The following is a 19,472-nucleotide window of genomic DNA, read 5'->3' on the forward strand; positions in this document are numbered from 1 at the left end:
GTCACTTGAGGCAAACAGTCTCCTGGGGGCCAGGGCATTGCGCAGCCTCTGCCTCAGAGGCAGAGTCCCCTCCACCTGACATGGACGGACTTGCAGCCATCTCCCCCGAGGGCCCAGGCTCCTCCTGGTCCAGTGTCAGTGACTGCTCTGGGGTGCCCTCAATTTTTGGGAGCTCCAGCTTTTCCTCAGAGGATTCCTCCAGTGGGGGCATGACAGAAGGAAAACCTGTCAGTTTGGCTGGAATTAAAACTTCACACACACGGGGGTGGGGGGAGTGCAGGCTGGGGAAAGGAAAGAAGTTGAGATAGAAGGAGGCAAAGGGACAGTGAACACAGAAGTATGGAGGCCGAGAGAAGGGTGCAGAGAAGGCGATGGTCTGAGAAAGAGGAATCTGAAGGAAAGGTAGGTAGGTAGGTGGTGGAACAGGAAGCGTGGGCTCTGAAGTAATTTCACTTGGAAGGACTGTATATTTTAGCGGGAGACAGTTGTGCTACAGATGTTGGTCAAGGTGGCTAAAGGAAGGGGGAGAATACGTAGTGACCTGAAAAGCAGGAACCTTAGGAGACCATGTTCCCATGCTCCACTGTAACCGAGCCTACATACATGCAACTGAAGTAATCACACATTCTCTTATTTACACCTGCCTCCATTTCCTTTCTCATCCTCTGTTTTTTCCCTATGAGGCATACTGATGGGATGATGATGATGTTAATGGATGACAATGTTGATGGGTGGTAGACACAAGGGGTTCAGAGAAGAAAGGAGGAGCCAAGGATGAAGTAGGACCGGGGCAAAACTACACACAAGAGGGGTTGTGCAAATTGGCAGGATGGCCATCTAAGGAGAGGGAAGTTTGGAGTCTCCCTGTTGCATATTGATTTGCTCTACTGCTATGTTATTTCATGTGGTAGGTATGATTTTAGTGTGTTTTTCTATTTTCTATTTAAATATTAGGAGCCACCTGGAATGGGAAGTTGGGAGTAAAAATCCCTCCACATTGTGACCTGGCAACCCTAAGGAGATTGGGGGCAAACAGCCGTGGGAGGAAGAAATGATGCACTGAAGTTCATATATTGGTTTGAACAAACCACAGCCAATACCTTGGCTCCAGGGTTTTGGTGTAGCCATTGTAGAGTGTACATTGATTGTGAATGTTATCATATTACTCCCCACTCCTCCTCCCCTGGACTCACACACAAACATTCTAGCTAGTTATGAGGTAGTTCTGAGAGTGTAGAAGGAAGTCAACTGAGAGGAATGGATGGTAGAAAGGAAATTAATATAGCTCTCAAATACAGTGAGCAATGAGTAAAAAAAAAAAAAGAACAAAGTTATGCATGCTAAATTATAAACTCCTGGATGCCATCAAGGCCTTTCCTTCTGAGGAAGAAATTCCACGCACTGAAGAACACACATATTGGTTCTGGTTTTAAAGGAGAACATAGACACAGTAGACATAACGGAAACCTGGTGACATGGACAGAACCAGTGGGATACAGTCATCTCTGGATATAAACTTTATAGGAAGGGCAGGAAAGGGCACATTGGAGGACGTGTCGTTCTGTATGTCAAAGAGCACATAGTGCCAAGCAGACTAGAAAACCTAAAAGGGGCAGACTCCTCCACAGAAGCGCTATAGGTGACAATACCAGGCTCAAAACATTATTTGGTACTAGGGACATGCTATTGTCCTGGGTGATCGTGAGCTGGAAAATTAAATCGGGGGGAGGCCTCCAAATAAAGTGTTATAATAATGGGTGACTCCAATTACCCACACATTGACTGGATGTTCCAGTCACAACAAAAAGGTTACATTTCTCAATGCCCTATGCCCCAGAACAGTTGGTCATGAAACCAACGAGAGGGGAGGCGACCCTGGATTTAATCCTAAATGGTGCCACTTAGTGCAAGATGTGAGTTTTGTTGAACCAACTGGAAACAGTAACCACAGTGCTATGAGATTTAATATATATTTAAGTGGGAAATTGCCAAGGAAGTCCAACACAATCAAATTTGACTTCAAAAGAGGAAATTTCTCTAAAATGAGGGAACTGGTAAAAAGGAAGTTGAAAGGGGGAGTCAAGAGACTTGGAGGTCACTCAAAGCCACAATAATAGAAGCTCAGCTGGAATGTATACCACAGGTTAGGAAAGGTACCACCAAATTCTAGAGATCACCAACATGGCTAATAAGCAGCGTCAAGGAAGGAATTAGAGAAAAGAAGGCTTCCTTCAGAAAATGGAAGTCTTGCCCAAATGAGAAGAACAAAAAGGACCACAAACTTGCACAAAGGAAATACAAACAGACAATAAGAGATTAAAAAAAAGCATTTAAGGCCAACAATAAAGATTTCTTTAAATATATCAGAAGCAGGAAACTGGCTAGGGAGGCAGTTGAACTGCTGGATGACAATGGAGTTAAAGGAGTACTACAGGAGGATTAGGAGACTGCAGAGAAGCTGAATAAATTCATTTTATCTGTCTTCACTGCAGGAGATGCAGAACAGATACCTATGTCTGAACTTATTTTTTCAGAAAGGGTGCCTGAGGAACTGAGGCAAACAGTGGTGACAAAGATGAAGTTCTCGAACTTATCGACAAAAAGAAAGCTAATAAACCACCAGGTCCAGAACTCACAAGTGAAATTGCTGGTCTTCTAACAACAATATGGGATGATCTGGTAGACATTGTTTACTTGGACTTCCCAAAGGCCTTTGTTAAAGTCCCTCAAGAAAGACTCCTGAGCAAACATAACAGTCATGGAATAAGAGGAGAGGTCCTTTGGTGGATCAGCAATTGGTTAAAGTACAGAAAGCGGAGAGTAGGAAGAAACGGCAAATTCTCCCAACAGAGGGATGTAAACAATGGGGTCCCACAGGGATCTGTATTAGGACCAATGCTTTTCAACTAGTTCATACGTGATCTGGAATTAGGATTGAGCAGTGAGGTGGCCAAATTTGCAGATGACACCAAATTATGTAAGGTGCTTAAAATAAAAAGCGATTTGCAAAGAACTCCAAAAGGATTTCTCAAAACTGGCTGAACAGGCATCAAAATGACAAATATGGGTTGTTTGTTTGTTGCATTTATATCCCGCCTTTTTTTCCTCTTGCAAGGAACCAAGGCGGCTTACATTATCCTCCTCCTCTCCATTTTATCCTCATAACAACAACCCTGTGAGGTAGGTTGGGCTGAGAGTGTGTGACTGGCCCAAAGTCACCCAGTCAGCTTCCATGACCAAGTGGGGACTAGAACCCGGATCTCCCAGGTCCCAGTCCAACACTCTTGCCACTACACCACACTGGCTGTGGTTCAATGTAGATAAGTGTAAAGTGATGCATGTTGGGGCAAAAAATCCCAATTTCATATATACATGAATGGGATCCGAGTGGTGACTGACCAAGAAAGAGATCTTGGGGTTGTGGTAAACAGCTCAAGGAAAATGTTGACCCGCTGTGCAGCTGTTGTAAGCCAAATTCCATGTTAGGATTAATTAGGAGAGGAATCAAAAATAAAACTGCCAATATCACATTGCCCTTATACAAATCTATGGCGCAACCCACTTGGAATACTGTGTACAGTTATAGTTGCTGCACCTAAAAAAGGTTATCGTAGAGTTGGTGAAATGAACTTGAGCATGCTCCGGGAGAGAGCGGAGGACAGGAAGGCCTGGCGTGCTATGATCCATGGGGTCACGAAGAGTCAGACATGACTTAACGACTGAACAACAACAAAGAGTTGGTGAAAGTGCAGGAAAGGGCAACTAAAATGATCAAGGGGCCAGCAACAATTTCCCTATGAGGAAAGATTACAACATCTGGAATCATTTAGCTTAGAGAAAAGGTAAGTGAGGGGAGACATGATAGAGGTGTACAAAATTATGCATGGTGCGGAGAAAGTGGATAGGGAGACATTTTTCAGTCTCTCTCATAATATTAGAACACAGTGTCATCTGATAAAGCTGATAGGTAGAAGATTCAGATAAAAGGAAAGTCTTCTTCACACAGCACATAGTTAAACTATGGAATTCGCTGCCACAAGATGTAATGATAGCCACCAATTTGGATGGCTTTAAAAGGGGATTAAGCAAATTCATGGAAGATAAGGCTATCAATGGCTACTAGCCCTGATGGATATATGCTACCTCCAGTACCAGAAGCAGTATGCCTATGTACACCAATTGCTGGGGAACATGGGTGGGAGGGTGATGCTGCATGCATGTCTTGCTTGTGGGTTTCTCGTGGGCAGCTGGTTGGCCACTGTGTGAACAGAATGCTGGACTAGATGGACCCTTGGTCTGATCCAGCATGCCTCTTCTTATGTTCTTATCATTATGGATCTGACCGATGCTGTTGCTCAGGGCTGGCCCTACCATTAGGCACAGTAAGACAGCTGCCTCAGGTGACAGATGCTAGGAGGGCAGGGAATGGCAGCAAGGTTTTGGAGGACATAGCTGTATGGGCCACACAGAGCCAGTCCTATGGCTCCTAAGCTAGCCTCTTGCCCTACGGAGGATGCTGTCCCATCGTTATGTCAAAATAAATTCATCTGCAAGTCTGATCAGCTTCTGTACATGGAATAGAGTGATGGTGGGGGCAGGGGGGGGGGACTGATCTTCACCTAAGGCAGCAAAATGTCTTGGACCAGCCTTCTTGTTGCTCCAAGTCATTTGTTGAATTAATGCGTCCATCCTACCCGAGTCTAGACAATGCAAAGTTCTTCCAAGTTTGAGGAATACATCTCTCTCTTTTTTAAATAAAAGTACAGAGCTCTGGAGAAATCTATGCCACGCTCAGTGACAGCTACAGCTAACAGGACCACAACCACACACCAACCCCACCCCCAAAAACACTTGGCTAAGAATTAAAGATAATAATAGCAAGATAATCAAGGAGAGCCTGATTTAAGAGACAGGAAAAAACTGAAACCACTGTATCAGCAATGCTCTTGCAAGGAGGAAGTGGGTAGTATGTATCAAATGCAAATGGCTCCAGGCCATGGTAGTTTATGCCACAATAGATCTATTAATCTAAGAGGTTACATGACTCTTTTGGGGTCTGCTGTAATAGAGTAACACAGCTAGCCCTCTCCAGCTGGTAGCAGAATAAAAGCATTGATGGGATAGAATACTGGAACACTGACATATAGAGGATTAGTTCATGGATCCTCAACTGAATCCAGCTATTGAGTATATGGCCTTATCACCTTTATACCATATAAATCTTAAAACTCTTGCTGTTACTACTGACATTATGAAACAGCTGAACTAAGACTGTCCAACAGAACAGCGTTTTTACACAAGAGACACCCAAAAGTGGGCAAAGATCCTGTTTTCCTAGGAGTATCCCAACCCCTAAAGGTGTTTTACTTTGGCCCCCAAATCACTAGTAGCTCCAAGAGCCTCTCAAGTAAGGTAGAAGATCTATGCAGACATCAATTTAAAGGAGGAAGAGGAGTTGCATTGTAACGGAGGAACTAAAAGAAAGGCAGATCTGGGCTGCATACAGAGTCATAAGTCTTCCCCCTCGATTTCTAGGAAGAGCAGCAGCCTGCCTATAAGCATGTGTGCCAGAGAGGCAGCCTAGGAAAAAAAGGCCCATCCACTTCTGAAAACCTCTTTAATGCATAGTTGCAAAATGAGATGTTCAGCCTCATATGTGCCAAGGCCCACATCTGCAACTCAGACCCACTGACCCTGGGTCCTCTTTCTACCAGACTCCAATTTTCAGGGGGTTGTTTATAGTTACTCAGTAGAAGTGAAAGAAAGGCGCTTTGCACATGCTTAACAGCACTCTCATCTTTATTATTACTTCAGATGTCACAGGACTGAACCCTGACATTAACCCAGGTTTAAAAAACAACGAAGAATCTTTTAAAGCCTAATAAACTTATTAATGACTAATAAACTATTAATGCTGTCTCCAGTTCAGATGCCTCCTATCTTTGTTTTTGCTAGTGCTTTTGGCCTAAGATTGCCAACTATCCAGAAAAATAACACAGCCTGGCCTGTGCTTTTATCCTTCAATCTGCAGGCGATCATGTTTTATGCCCATGCCATAAAAAAAAGCCTCACCTGATAATTTCCACAGACCAAGTATAGTGATGGAACAACTATAGAGGTCAGTTCAAAAGTTGGCAACCCTACATTGGCCCTGGCATGTCTGAGGGTTGCTTCACATGTTACTCAGCTGCAAAACAGGAGTATTCAGGGCTTGGAGCTTTTTAGTTTAGAAAAAAGGGGAGAGGACATGATTGAGGGGCCATAACTCAGTGCTAGAACACATGCTTTGCATGCAGAAGATCCCAGGTTCGATCCCCAGCATCTCCAGGACAGGCTGGAAAAACCCCTGCCTGAAACCCTGGAGAGCAATGGTGTGGAGACAGTGGACAGAGGCATTTTTCGCCTTCTCTCATAATACTAGAATCCCACATCACTCCTGATCAGGAGGAGATTTAGAACAGACAAGAAGAAAGACATCTTCATACAGTGCCTAATACAGTTATGAGATTTGCAGATGCTACTCACTTAGAATAGCTTTAAAAGGTGATTAGACACATTCACAGAGGATAAGGCTACTAATCATGATGGCTATGTGCTACCCCCAGATTCGGAAGCAGTATGCCTCTGAATACCAGTTGCTGGGAAACAGGAGCAGGAGAGGGCTATTGCCCTGACATCCTGAAGCTGTTCAAGGTAGAACACTCTTGCCACGGCCAGCTCCTTGCAGCATGGTGCCATGACAGCACCACACAGGACACTGCTGTTCAGCAGCAGGAAGCAAAGAGGAGATGTAAACAGCCCTAATTTGGGACTGTGTAGAAAGGCCAGAAAGCAGAGAGAGAGAGACAGACAGACAGCTTGGAGCTCCTGGCCACAAGACACATCATGAGGTATGTGCTCACAACACCTAGCAAAGGATGCCTGGATTTGTTTCACATCCAAGTAGTACTCTCTTTTCCTCATCAGCAGGGATGCTGCCAACAGAAGCCTTAATTAATAGGAGTCAGGGATGAACCCTGAATGTTTCAATCCCCAGCCTCCCATCTCTGCTATCACCATGTTAACCATTACTCTCCCCCTCCCCACATGCACAGACATCTCCAGACTGGCTGCAGAATGCCCCTGAACATGTTCAGAGTCCCTCACTACAGAGTGCCTAGAGCCAAATTCCATACGTTTAGGGCAGGGATGGGCAAAGCAAAGCTTCCAAGAGAGCAAAGCTTCCAAGGTGGTTTGGCCCCGGCACCTAAAAAAGGAAGCTCTGCACCAATGGGGTCGTGAATCCACGACCCGTCCCCGCTGTTACGCAATACAGCCGTTCCAAGGCGCTCCCCGGCTCCAATGAAACAGCAAATATAACCCCCCCCCATTATTTCTCTCCTCTCTTTGCAGCTCTTCCAGTGCCCATCACCTCCTCCACCTACCTCCCCCCGCGCCACTAATTACTCAAACTGTCGCCCCTCCCCAGCAGCATTCCCGCCAGGCAGACGCGCTGCCAACCACCCGCGCTCCACAGCGGGGAGCCAAGCAACCAGCTAGCTACACCCCCCCCAACCCACGCGCTCGCCAGCGCCTGGGCTAAGCGGCGGGTGCGCAGAGCAGCGCGCTTTGCCGCGGAGCCCCACTCGGGCTTGCGATGCGGGGCCGGGGTGTTCCCCCTCCCGCCGCAGCGCAAGTTGCGCGGGCCAGGAGAAATAAAAATCTCTCCCCCCCCCCGCGCGCGCGCGCGCGCCCGCCCCCGCCCGCCCTGCCATGTGCTTTCGCTTCACGTCCGGGAGCCAAGCAAAAAGCTCTCCCGATCGACGGGAAGGCGAAGCCGCCGCCAACCCAGCGAAGAGGCTGGGGCCGCCGCCGCCGCCGGCAGCTCGAGCGGCAGCCGCAGACTTCCACCTCGTCTTGGGGCGCCCGAAAATAAATCTCCGACGGAAGGAAGCAGGAGGCTGTTGTTGCTCAAGGAGCGGGGAGAGAATGGCGCTCGGCTCGGGGGGGGGGGGACGGGGGACGGAGAGCGAGCGCGCTCGGCTGGGCCGGGAGCGGGAGACCCGCCGCCGCAGACAGGGCGGCAGCGCCAGGCGAGCCGCGCGCTCCCTCGCCCGCCCGCCCGCCCGCTCCCGCGTTATTGCCGTCCGCGGCTCTGCAACGTGCGTCATGTCTGCGCTGCGCAGCGCGGGCGAGCCTCGCTCCACCAGCCCCCTTCCCGCCCAGACCCCACACGCGCCGGCCACACCGGGGGGGGAGGCTGCTGCTGCTGCCCCCTCTCCGCCCCTCCCACCAGGCCCCCCTCTCCGCAGCCTGCCCGCCCCCCCGCCTAACGAGCCCCCGAGCGGGCCGTCCGCGCTGTGGGGAGGCCCTTGCTCGGGGTGAGGTCTCCAGCCCCTGCCCGCCCCCGCCCCCGCTCCCACTCCTCCTCTTGTGCCCGGGGGAGGCGCGGCGCCGGCTCCTTACTTGCCAATTTCCTCGTACAGTTGGTATTCGTCGGTGAAGCGGGTGCAGGTCACGGTTGTGGCCATCGCGGCTGCAGCTTCGCTCCGCACTGAGCCGCCCGGGCTGCGCTCCGCCTCGGCTCGGGCTGGCAGCGGGGGAAGGAGGGGCGGGCGAGCCGGCGGCGAGGGGGGCGGGGGAGGAGGGAACGAGACGAGGCTCAGATCGGGGGCGAGCAAGCGAGCGAGCGAGAGACGCCCAGCCAGCCCGCTCCGGAACGCGGCCCCTGCAGAGCGGGCGGGCGGGCGAGCGAGCGAGCGGCGATCCCGGCGCTGGGCAGAGCGCGGGAGAGCTGCCAGGGGCGGGGCGCCGGCGGCCTCGGAGGGGGGCGATCAGCCCCGCCACGCACCAGCCGCCCCCGAGCCACCTCGCCGCCGGGGGGACGAAGGAGGCGGAATCGCTCCAGCCCTCGCTTCGCCTGCGGTGCGCGCCTCGGCTTCGGCGGCCATGCAGGGCCTGGGTGGCTCACGCCACCCCGTGCTCAGTGAGCGCGTCGGAGACCCGCTTCGTTCCCCCGAGCTCCCCGCCCGCTCCAGCTCAGAGGTACCTGCCCCGGGGAACTCCGCGTGCAACGGAGGGGCTGCTCCCACGTGCGCCACTCGCCCCGCGTTGTCCCACCCTTGCCCCAGAAGAACCAAACCCCCTTTCTCTACAGTGTAGAGTCAACGCCAGCCCTCCTCAACCTGGAGCTCCCCAGATGTTTTGGACTCCAGTTCCCACCATCCCTGACGATTGGTCACAGTGGCTGCGACTTACGGGAGGTGTAGTCCAAAACATCTGGAAGGCACCAGATTGGGGAAGTATGGTCTACGCAAACACCTACCACCCCCACACAACACACACACAATGCAGTTCTTTTATGTGCAGCCTACCTCGCAGGGTTGTTGTGAAGATTACAAAGGAGGTAGAACTAAGTATGGTGTCTTGAGCTCCTTGGAGGAAGGCTGTGATATAAGAGCAATCACTAATAATAATCTTCAGCCTAAACACTCCCTCCGAAGGGACACCTACTTCCACTGCTCTGCATTTAACAATATTTAACATTAGCAGGCATAAAACAAGTGGATTTTTGTGTGGAAGGACAGTGATCTCTGTGCTTTTCTGGTACTCAGAACAAATTCTTTGGCTCAGAAGCCTATTAAAATCTAAGTGTACGCATGTTCTTTGCAACAGGCTCCCAGTTGGGGCATATATATATATATATATATATATGGGGCTTTTCTATATATATTTAAAGTTGGGGCATATATATATATATATATATATAAAGCTCCAACTATATATATATATATATATATATATATATATATAAAGGCCTGACATGCACCCCTGCCCTAATTAGTGTGTGAAGGATTGCTGCCACAGTCCAAGTTTTCAGTTTTGTGCTCCATAATCCACCTGGAGCATTTTTTTCCCCTTTTCTCAAAGCTACCTCAGGGACCTCTAGTGCCTGTCTGTTTGTGTCCCTTGGAGTCCCACTTCCCATCTATATGCTCACCAAACACCCTTCAGCAAGATGCTCCAGGAATAAGAGCCCTTTCCTGCCTTCAAGTTACTACTCCAGTCTATTTACAGAGTCCCTTCCTTCATCCACTTATATGGTGGAAATCTGGCAATGGTTTTACACCTGTCATTCCCTACAGCGCATAAACTATGGAATTTGCTACAAGATGTAGTGATGATCACCAATTTGGATGGCTTTAAAGGGGGACTAGACAAATTCATGGGAGGATGAGGTTATCAATGGGTACTAGTCCTGATGGCTAATAAGCTACCTCCAGTAACTGCTACCACCCCAGCAACTGCTATTGCTGGGGAACATGGGCGGGATGGTGCTTTTGTACTGGTGTCCTACATGTGGGTTTCCCAGAGGCAGCTGGTTGGCCACTGTGTGAACAGAATGCTAGACAAGATGGGCCCAGCATGGCTCTTATGTTCTTGTAGGAATATTGTTGTTCAGTCGTTAAGTCGTGTCCGACTCTTCATGACCCCATGGACCATAGCACGCCAGGCCTTCCTGACCTCCACTCTCTCCCGGAGTGTGCTCAAGTTCATATTCATTGCATCGGTGATGCTATCTAGCCATCTCATCCTCTGGTCTCTCTTAAAACCAAGCTTTGTTCTTCCTGGTGCTGCTGTTTTCAGTTGCTGACCTAAGCATTTTCCGCAGCCTGTTGGTTTAGCTTCAGGAGATGGCAGTCTAGAGGAGTTCACGTGCTTGATCATCTCTTAAGGAGAGCAGTTAAGGCTGCAATCCTAAATATACGTAGCTGGGAGTAAGCCCCATAGACTAACAGTGGAACTTACTTCTAAGGATCACATTGCAGGGCTATTTGTGGCAAACGCATTGGTAGATAATGCACCATGACATCCACAAGCACCAGTGTAGAATATTGGCCAAAGATGCCACTTTACCTAAAATGCCATATCTTTGATCAGCACATCAGTAATATATGCAGTCATACACATTACAGCACAGACAGGAAGAGAGCACTTGGGAGTTTCCGAGCACCAACCACATCACTGGCAAAACGCTCACAGCACCTATCAAAGGATGTCTAGAGCACTGGCTTATTTCACATCCAGGCACTACCCTCTCTTCCTCAACAGGAGGAGTGCCATCAATAAAGGGCTTAATTAAAAGGAGTCAGGCCTGAACCCTGAAAGTACCTGTGGATACTCCCATTCTTGCAGCGGGGGTGATGGCCAGCACCAGAGGCAAGTAAAATACCTGTGGAAGGCTGTAAAAATGTGCAAAACCCCTGCAGATGCCAATGGAACCATGACGGAAAAACACCCATCTGGAGAATGGATGGTTTGGATTTTAGTTTTTTGTTTTTTTTTAATTGAACAGTCAGTTTCTGGGGGGTTTTTTTCTTTGAAACTATAGAAGATTAGCGATTGGTTAGATTGGAGTTTTCAAAAGCATTGTCAGAATGAAAAGCAGGGATCCTATCTGCAATCACCTGGTTTATGGGTCACATTTGCCCACATGGGCACATTTCTGAGGACTGCTAGCAATGGTTATAACACAGACAAAAATATATACTGAGTGACCCAGCTGTTGGTGCCACCGTTCTGTTTCTCAGTCTCAGCTAATATGCTGCTCAACACAGTTGCTTTCCCAAACCTACATTCTTGAAGGAAGAGTATTGGTAGCCCTGACAATTTTATACACACATGACTTTAGGAGATTATCTCGAGCCCTTATCTTCAGATTCATTAATCAAATCACAGTATCATCAGCATTCATTTTTCTTTTAAAATTTTGTTTAAATAATTCCAGGCATACAGGACTGGAGAGCAAATATGAGAATGCGGCCATGCCAAGTAGTCTCCGCAAAGAAACAACAAAGCCACCTCCTTCTGTAGCTGCCCATCATTACATATTTTGGAGAATGACTTGTGATTTTTAATACAATCTGATGGCCCTAAAGACAGTCCTTTCGTTCTTGCATTATGTAGGAAGCTAGGGTGTTTGTATTGCAAGGCTGCATATTGTCACCCTGCTTATTTAACTTATATGCAGAGTACATCATGAGAAATGCTGGGTTGGATGAATCACAGGTCGGAATTAAGATTGCTGGGAGAATTATCAACAACCTCCAATATGCAGACGATACCACCCTAATGGCAGAAAGCGAAGAGGATCTCAAGAGCCTCTTGTTGAGGGTGAAAGAGGAGAGTGCAAAAGCTGGTTTGAAACTCAACATTAAAAAAACGAAGATCATGGCATCTGGCCCCATCACTTCCTGGCATATAGAAGGGGAAGAAATGGAAGCAGTGACAGATTTTACTTTCTTGGGCTCCAAGATCACCGCAGACGGTGACTGTAGCCATGAAATTAAAAGACGCTTGCTCCTTGGGAGGAAAGCTATGGCCACCCTAGACAGCATAGTAAGAAGCAGAGACATCACCTTGCCGACAAAGGTCCGTCTAATCAAAGCTATGGTTTTCCCAGTAGTAATGTATGGCTGTGAGAGCTGGACTATAAGGAAGGCTGAGCGCCGAAGAATTGATGCTTTCGAACTGTGGTGCTGGAGAAGACTCTTACGAGTCCCCTGGACTGCAAGGAGGTCAAATCAGTCCATCCTAAAGGAAATCAACCCTGAGTGCTCATTGGAAGGACAGATAATGAAGCTGAAGCGCCAATATTTTGGCCACCTAATGCGAAGAGAAAACTCCCTGGAAAAGACCCTGATGCTGGGAAAGACTGAAGGCAAAAGGAGAAGGGGACGGCAGAGGATGAGATGGCTAGATAGCATCACGGATGCAATGAATATGAACTTGAGCACGCTCCGGGAGAGAGCGCAGGACAGGAAGGCCTGGCGTGCTATGGTCCATGGGGTCACGAAGAGTCGGACACGACTGAACGACTGAACAACAACAACAACAACAGGGTGTTTGTGCTTTGGAAGTCTCTCGAGCGGATATCAGTGTTAGGGGACTATGAAGCTATGGGAGTAGATGTATCTGAATAAAGAGAATAGAAATCTCAGGCAGCTATCCAGATTTTCTAGTTCAGGTCTTTTAGGCTGCAGTCCTATAGAGGTGGGAACCCTATGGCCCTCCAGATGTTGTTGGACTCCCAACTCCAGCCAGCCCCAGCCAGTATAGACACTGGTGAGGGACAGTGGGAGTCACAGTCTCAACATCTGGAGGCCACAGGTTCTCCACCTCCGGCTACACACTTATCTGGAAGTCCCATTGAACTCAATTAGCCTTACTTCTGTGTAGACATGCATACAACTGTGTTGTTAATAATTTGGGGGCTCTGAGACCCAAGGTTCTAACTTTGTAATTGGTTGCTTATTTATATACGGCTTGCACAAATGCTTTTCACTGAAACACATGCAGAACCATCAGTACTGGTAATTCATCCATTACCATTTACTGCAGTGATGCTCACCAAATTCCTTTGCCATACAGGGCAGATGCACAGAGACCAGAGGTCAGATTTCTTTAAGTCTTGGGACTTTAGCCTAGTTTGCATAGGATTTTATATACGTATAGCGAACTCATTCTTGAAGTACCAGTCTTTATGGAGCCAAAACAGCACCAGCTACAAGAGGAAAGTATCAGCAGATGTGTATGGGGTGTATGTGTGGGGCGGGGGGGGGGGGACTGATCTGTGCCACCTTCCTTGACCCAAAATCTCTGACTGCCCAGAGGGCTAGTAGGGCAAGTCCATCATTTGGTTGGAGGAGAAAGTGTTGGATGTACACAGAATAAGACTGGAAAATGTTCTCACCTACTTGCGCTGCCAGTTAAGAGAGAATTTGAAGGTTTATAAAAGCTGCTTGCTTTTCCTCTGCTGAGCTTTGCCAGGGTTCTCCTCAATCCTGTCCAAATCATTAAAAGGACATGTTCACACTTAGTGGTGCAGCTTGGGCTGGAGCTTGGGGCTAAGGACCAGGGTTCTGTAGCCCAATGGGCCTCCAAATGACCACCCAGAGAGTGGCAGGTGATGGGTTACTGGGAAACAAGCTTGCCATCTGCACCTGAGCCAGCGTGGGCATGCCTGGGCCCAGCAGGACTGATACTGCCTGCCGCAGCACCCCTCACTAAAAAAAAACACACACAGTAGGGGGAAGGGCAGCCAAGCATGTCCATGGTTACAGATGCGAATTTTGTTATTTTTCCTTTTATAGTATCCCTTTCTACAACAAAATAGTGCTTATGCCCAAGTAAATGTGTTTAGTATCAGGACAGCAGAAGCAATTCCATTTTATTCCTGCAGTCATTATGGTGCTATGATTTAAGCGCAAACCTGGACATGCTCAGAGTATTACTATTTAAAAAAAAAATCAGGGTTGGTAAACAGGATTGGCTTGGTTTTTGCTCAAACATATTAGGAATTCAGAGGTAGTTGTAAAGCACAGAATGACAGTGCTGAGAAAGAAAAGTGTTAATTGTGTGCTTCACAACTCCCCCCACCCCCCGCATAAGACCTTTAAGAGCAGCTCTAAAATTACCTAACTGCCCCTCTCTTCACACTGTGGGGTTTTGAGCATTTAGAATTATGGAGCAGGAATAGCTCAAAAAGCCAAGGAAGCACTGGGACACCGCCCCCCACCCCAAAACAAAGAATCTGCATTGCAGCAGAGCATCTATGGCATCCTGCTGTGAGGCAGGACCATAGAGAGCTCTACTGGTCTCCAGCAGTTTGCACAGTGGATGAGGAACTACACTTCAGTGGTAGAGAACTTGCTTTGAATGCAGAACGTGCCAGGGTCAATCTGGCATCTCCAGTTAAAAGGGACAGGTAGCAGGTGATGTGAAAGACCTCTGGCTGAGATCCTGGACAGCCGCTGTCATTCAGAGTAGACAGTACTGGGCGAGGTGGGACCAACGGTCTGACCTGGTACAAGGCAGCCTCCAATGTTCTTCCAGTGCAACCTGGACCACAGGTGAACTGTTGAAAGGTGCTTACAGAGCCAGCACTTACGGACAATTCATTCATGCAACTGTCAATCCACACAGTGTAGACAAGCCCAGGTAGTTTGTGATGCTGGGAACCATGAAGGCAAGTTGTCCATCACACCAGCGTTGCCCCTTCACTTTGGTTAGAATGCTGGTGTTGGAGGGACTGTGACGTGCATTTGTTAGTTGCAGTTATGACAAGAAAATGAAAGAAAACTCTGCAATGAGATAGCTAGACTAAAGGTTCTGGTGTCTGGTGGTGTGTGCTGATGGGGTCCTTTGATTTGGCGCTCAAAGGTGACATTGTCTAAGAGGCAGAGGGGCGTTAAATTGTGAGTTTAATGTCACTACGTTCAATTAAGTTGTCAGGGGACCATCAAGGAAAGTTGCTTGAGTTTATCCTCTTGGGCCTTGGCTCAGCAGCACAGAGCAAGAAGGAGAGAATGGAGCCCAGAGAGATTCAGAATCCCTTCAAGCAACAGAAGACAGCACCCTCCAAGCCAGAGCAAACACAGTCCCGCAGAATCCCTGCCCATGACTGCCTGGTGCTGCTGTTGCCATGGGCACCGTGGGCGTTTGTGGGGGCTGTATGTTGCTGACAGATATTTTTGTTCTAACTAACCAGAAAGGAACGATCATCGGTTGGGTTTCTGGGAGGTAACACTGCACAGCTGGGTATAACCAGAGTAGCATTGCATGAAGCACAAGGCTTGACATGAGAAATGAGCCACTCCCCAAGTCTTTCCCAGAGGAAAGAGGAGAGGGAAGAAATCAGTTCAAATATCCTGTTCCCTCAAGTCAGTCAAGGGACTTCCTTTCCCAAGCCTGCTTCCAAACAAAAAGCCCCTTTCTGTCTAGGTCTCCTTGTTTTGGCAAGACCACAGTCCTGTGGACTCAAAAGTCTTTTCACCTGCCCCTCTATCCTTGCCCTGCTTTGGCAAAGGTACATCTCTGTAGCATTTACCTCTAGGGAGCTGATCACTTTTTTGATTTCCAACATGAAATTTGGTCCCCAAAGGAGCATCACCTTCCACCCATTCCTCCCTTTCCACAGGAAACTTCAGAACATGGCCTTCCAGGAGGTTAGGTCAATGAGACCCAGGAACAGGGCTTTTGCAGTGGTTGCACCAGTGCTGTCAAATTCTCAGGGAGAACAAGTCAGACTAGTGGTCCACCTAGCTCAGTGCAGTCTACTTTGACTGGCAGCAGCCCTTCAGGGTCTCAGGCAGAGAAGAGCATTTCCAGCCTCCTGGTTAGCTATGTCCCTTTTAACTAGGTATGCCTGGGAGTGAACCTGGGACTTTCTGCATGAAAAGCAGGTAGGTGCTCTACCGCTCTCCTAGACATTTAGCTGGCTTCTCTAATTGTCCCAGGCTGAGATGGAAGTTGTATGTAAACTTGAACTATGAATTGTTTGGTCCATAGATGGGGAACCTCAAGCCCTCCAGGTGTTGTTGGACTCCATCAGCCCCAGCCAGCATGGCCAATGATGCTGAAAATCGTAGTCCAGCAACATCTGTAGGGCCACTGATTTCCCACCCCTTGTTTGTGTATTTAACATATTGGGTGGTTTTATGAGTTTTAGAATTCATTTGGCTGGGTTTTTTAGATTGTTGTACAATGCTTTGAGTACTGTGCTGCAGGAAAGCATTTTATAAAATATTAATATCAAGAAAAATAATGAAGGCTGTATTCACATTAATATTATTCAGAGGCAATTATCTCATGATTTTTACCTTAAGATAGCCCCTCTTTCTACTTCTGCTTGGTGTGGCTTTAACCACCAGCTGTCTCTGACACACGCACCAACCACTCACAGGTCTCCGTTTCTTCTGACACCAAACAGAATGGACAGTTTACTGCATTTATCCCTACGCAATAACATCCACCCTTTCACAGACAAACATCCTTGATATTTCATATGATAACTTCTCCCAGGATGGAGAGGTGAGTCAAGAGCTTCTTTTTCTTGCCAGCAGATGCAGCTTCTTTTTCAGCTCACTTGAACCTCCCCCTTGAACACATAAATAAATCAGGGCTAAAATGAATTTAGGGATAACTGGTTATATAAGCTGGCCCTAGGTTATGTGGGACTCCTTACATGAATGCTGATATGGCTGCTTCTCATAACCCTCTGGAAAAGCCAGAGCTGCACTCACATAGAAGGCTTACCCTTGTCTAAAGAGCCACAAAAATGCCATAACCAGCCTATAATACATATTTTCTCCATGCTAGGAGTGCTTAGAAAACATTGTACAAGAAGGCTAGGGATCATTAACAGGGTTCTCTGCAATTTTGCCAAGATTTTGTAGAGACATCATGACAATAAACTGAGTTAGATTGCAACGTATGTATGCCATTAATACCCAGAGAGTTCATTGCAATAGTGGGAATGCTATTCACATAAGTAATCCTGGCCTAATGTGCATATTTACTGGCACGTGTCCTACTCCATTTTGTTGCTGCTTGAATGGTGATCAGTTCTGCATTTTTAGTATTGATTTATGTTGTTGCTTTTGTGCTGATGAGCCATGGCTAATGCAATCAAGAAATCTATCTACCACCATGACAAAATATAGATTATAGAGATCTCAAATGCTGCTTCTCCAAAAGCAACTGGGTGTTTTTCTAATAGGGTTGTTAAAACATTTAATTGGTTTACAGTCTTTCTACATAAGGGGGGGGGAGTAGTCATTGTTTCTTAAACACTTAACTATTCTTAAACACTTGACTTCCTGCCACCTAGGTAAAGGACAAAAGGCTTGTGTGTTGCCCCAGCCAGCATGTGGTGGGCATTGAACTCTTCTTCTTCTCCCTCTCCCTGGCGCACAAACTTAAACAGAGTGCCGAAACTCAGGACGTTGCGGTGGGGGGTAGGGTTTTTGGCACCCTGCTCGCTGCGCCAAATGCATTGCCCCGGCCATGGGCGCTGAACTCTTAGGTTAGAGGTGCCAAGATAGTGATAAATCAGATTCAAAGGTTTACTTACAATTTACTTTACTTACAAGGAGATAAAGTCTCCTTGTAAGTAAACCTTTGAATCTGATTTATCACTATCTTGGCACCTCTAACCTAGGAGTTCAATGCCCACAGCCAGGGCAACACAGCTTGTAAAACACTTTGAAGTTTAATCATATACAGAGATATCAATTCTCCAAGCATCGGTCTTTATGTAGCCAAAACTGCACAATCCACACACAAGAGGGGGGCTTGGCAAACCTAAAGGCTGGCAGAAGAGGGCACCCAAAATGATCAGGGAGCTGATGCAACTCTCTGTGAGGAAAAGGTTACAATGTTGGCAGCTATTTAGTTTAGGAAATGGGCAAGTAAGGAGAGGAGATATGATTGAGATTTATAAAATGGAGTTTGTTGTGTTTGGCTTTTCTCCCTCTGTCATACTAGAAGCTGGGGTCATCCAATGATAGGAGATTCAGGATGGATAAAAGGAAGTAGTTCTTTACATAGCACACAATCCAACTATGGAATTCTCTACCATGAGATGTAGTGATCAGCCATCAACTTGGAGGGTTCAAAAGGGGATGGGACAAATGTATGGAGGATAAAGCTATCAATGGCTAATAGCTATATACTACTTCCAAAACAGCTGTATTCTACCTCCAGGATCAGAGGCAGCATGCCTTGGAATACCGGTTGCTGGGGAACAGGAGTGGGAGAGCGTTAGTGCCCTCGTATTCTGCTTCCCAGAGCATCCAGTTGGTCACTGTGGGAAATGACTAGATATGCCTTTGGTCTGATCCAGCAAGGCTCTTTTTGTGTAAGGTCTGAAGTACAAAAACATTTAGGAAAAGAACAAACCGTAAAGGGGGGAGGACCCCCAAATAGCCCACTGAAGACTGAGCATCCTCAATGGTCATGGACTGCTGACCAACTGCTGGGGGAACCCTAGGTGGCAATGGAGTACCCTGAATGGGACCACTCACCACTGAAACGTTTTGTTGCAGGCCCACTTGTATATGACTGCAAAAATAAGTTCACTATAACGATCTCCTAAGGCAGGGGTCTCCAACCTTTTTCAACCTGTGGGCACATCTGGGAATTTGAGAAACTGCTGTGGGCATCACCATAAAATGGCTCCCATGGAGGATTTTGTTATTCACATAATGGCTGCCATGGGGGCATGGTTAGTCAAGAGGTGGGGGGAGAGAAATAGTGAGGCTAGAGGCTGGGTGGGCGGGGGAAATGGAAAGAGTTGCTTCCTGGCCTGTCCAATCTTCTTTTGTCCACACAGACCTTTCCTCTTTCCTCTCTCTCCCCCCACCCACACCCAGTCTCTAGCCTTGCTATTTCTCTCCCTTCCCCATCCCTAGCCTTCTTTCTTTCCCTTCCTAGCCCCTAGCCTTGCTCGTTCTCTCCCACCCTTCTCTTTACCTTGCTGTTTCCCCCCCTCCTAGCTTCTAGCCTTTCTCTCTCTCCCCTCTAAACCTTTGTCTTGCTTTCTCTTCCTGCCCACTGAACAGGGAAGGAGAACCTCATGCCCTAATGTTCTTCACATTTTTTAGTAAAAAAAAAAAAAATTCCTGAGGGAGCTGGGAGTGAAGAGCTTTGTG

General features: G+C 47.7%; 1 protein-coding gene across 4 annotated transcripts in view; it reads right to left on the reverse strand.

Annotated features, from left to right (window-relative positions):
* CAMK2B (calcium/calmodulin dependent protein kinase II beta) overlaps window positions 1–8,535 on the reverse strand; it is a 231,134-nt gene extending 222,599 nt beyond the window's left edge. For all 4 annotated transcript variants that reach the window (XM_084803857.1, XM_084803856.1, XM_084803858.1 and 1 more), the window contains exon 1: window positions 8,446–8,535. In XM_084803857.1, coding sequence (XP_084659983.1) covers window positions 8,446–8,510 — 65 coding nt within the window. In that variant the 5' untranslated portion in view covers window positions 8,511–8,535. The remainder of the gene's footprint in view (window positions 1–8,445) is intronic.
* Window positions 8,536–19,472: the final 10,937 nt, after the last annotated feature.

Source organism: Heloderma suspectum, chromosome 6, assembly GCF_057233095.1.
Source record: "Heloderma suspectum isolate Gila_16-S chromosome 6, 16-S_ref, whole genome shotgun sequence".
In the NCBI taxonomy this organism is placed as follows: Eukaryota; Metazoa; Chordata; class Lepidosauria; order Squamata; family Helodermatidae; genus Heloderma; species Heloderma suspectum.